We start from the raw sequence: 1,389 nt of genomic DNA, 5'->3' as shown, positions 1-1,389 counted from the left end.
ATTACATTGACGAGAAATTGCCGAGAACAACATTTGTGATTATGATTAACAAGATCAAAACCTCAGCCACATTAATTTGCGACTATGATAGAAGATTATATCTCAAACTGTACACCCGCTTGGGTCGCCCGGGAAGAAGGTGCTGACCCCTTCGTCCCAGGTTCGATTCCCACCGAGTGTGGAGGTGCCTTTGGAAAGGTGGGCTCCTTAAGGAATTGGGTGTCGGTGACCCATGCGAACCAAGATTACCTGTTTGGGCAGGGGAACTTTGTTGGGAAAATACAAAATCTCAAACTGTAATGAAAAGAGGACATTTTAGGCATTTCAAACATAGAGAAAGAAAGGGAGGTAGATTACACATATAACGCTAAGCAGCATGAAAATACATCCATGTAAGAAACAAATCCGGAGGCACTGCGTTTCAATAATCGCAGCGTCGTTTCACAAGCATGTAGGGGTAAAAGCGTAATCTGAGGAGCCATTGGTGGCGCTCCGGTGGTGGTGGTGTGAGGAGAAGAGATGGTTCCAGACGTCGAGGAAGGCGCTGAGGATGAGGTCGTGGTGGTGGGGGGAGTTGAGGGAGAGGAAGCAGTGGAGGAGATCGCGGAGGTCATCGGCGGCCACGATCTCCTTCTCCACGATCATCTGGAGCATCGACCACCGGAAATCGGCGACGGGGTCGTCGGACGCCTTCACCACCGCCACGCTCTCCCCGAACCTCCCCTCGTTCCTCCTCCTCCGCTGGTTCCTCCTCACCTTCTCCGGCTGTGGCGGTGGAGGAGGAGGAGGAGAGGGCGTCTTGGGAGGCGGGTCCTTCTTCCCCGTACAGGAGAGGAGGCTCTGCTCGAGCTCGCCCAGCTGGTGGAGGAGGTCGGAGAAGCTCGCGCCGGGGAGGTCCTCATCGTCGTCGGTGGCGGCGGAGAATTGGTCGGAGAAGCTCTTCCCGCGCGCAAAGGTCTCGCTGGAGGAGATGGAGGGGCCGAGGTCGTCGGAGGTCGACTGCTTCGTCCCGGTGGACCGTTGGGAGTCGGAGACTGCAAGGTAGGCCCTGAGGGAGGGCAGCCTCTGCTTGCCGGAGGAAAAGATTCTGGAGCCGCGGCACCTGCAGCCGAGGGATACCACTAGCGGATTCCGGTGCTTCCTCGCCGCCGTCGACATTGGTGGTGGAGAAGTGGAGCTCCCTCTCTCCGAGGGGAGACGGGCTGGCTATATATATACGTAAGGGCGCTGCGTTTCTCTCTCTCACGAGGACTGCCAGAATAAATTGACTCTATGAAAAAAGTGTTTTTTTTTATGATAACCCTCGCCGAAGCCAGGTAAAAGCGTAATACGAGGAGCCTCATAGTATCTCTTTACCTAGGGGTGTCAACGGTTCGAGTTTGGTTCGTT

The 1,389-nt window shown here is 55.0% G+C and overlaps 1 protein-coding gene across 1 annotated transcript; it reads right to left on the bottom strand.

Moving 5' to 3' along the window:
• Nucleotides 1-258: 258 nt before the first annotated feature.
• On the bottom strand, nucleotides 259-1,178 carry LOC149818072 (uncharacterized). Its single transcript, XM_089985797.1, has one exon. It carries the CDS (start codon nucleotides 1,156-1,158, stop codon nucleotides 442-444), a length of 717 nt encoding a protein of 238 aa, XP_089841923.1. The 5' UTR covers nucleotides 1,159-1,178; the 3' UTR covers nucleotides 259-441.
• Between the last annotated feature and the right edge of the window lie 211 nt (nucleotides 1,179-1,389).

The sequence above is a fragment of the Nuphar pumila genome, chromosome 13, assembly GCF_984573655.1.
Source record: "Nuphar pumila chromosome 13, dmNupPumi1.hap1.1, whole genome shotgun sequence".
In the NCBI taxonomy this organism is placed as follows: Eukaryota; Viridiplantae; Streptophyta; class Magnoliopsida; order Nymphaeales; family Nymphaeaceae; genus Nuphar; species Nuphar pumila.
The sequence above is the reverse complement of the archived record's forward strand: the minus strand, read 5'-3'. Positions and strand labels throughout refer to the sequence as shown.

Coding starts and splice junctions, on each gene's coding strand:
- LOC149818072 (XM_089985797.1), bottom strand. CDS start 1,158: ATGTCGACGGCGGCGAGGAAGCACCGGAATCCGCTAGTGGTATCCCTC.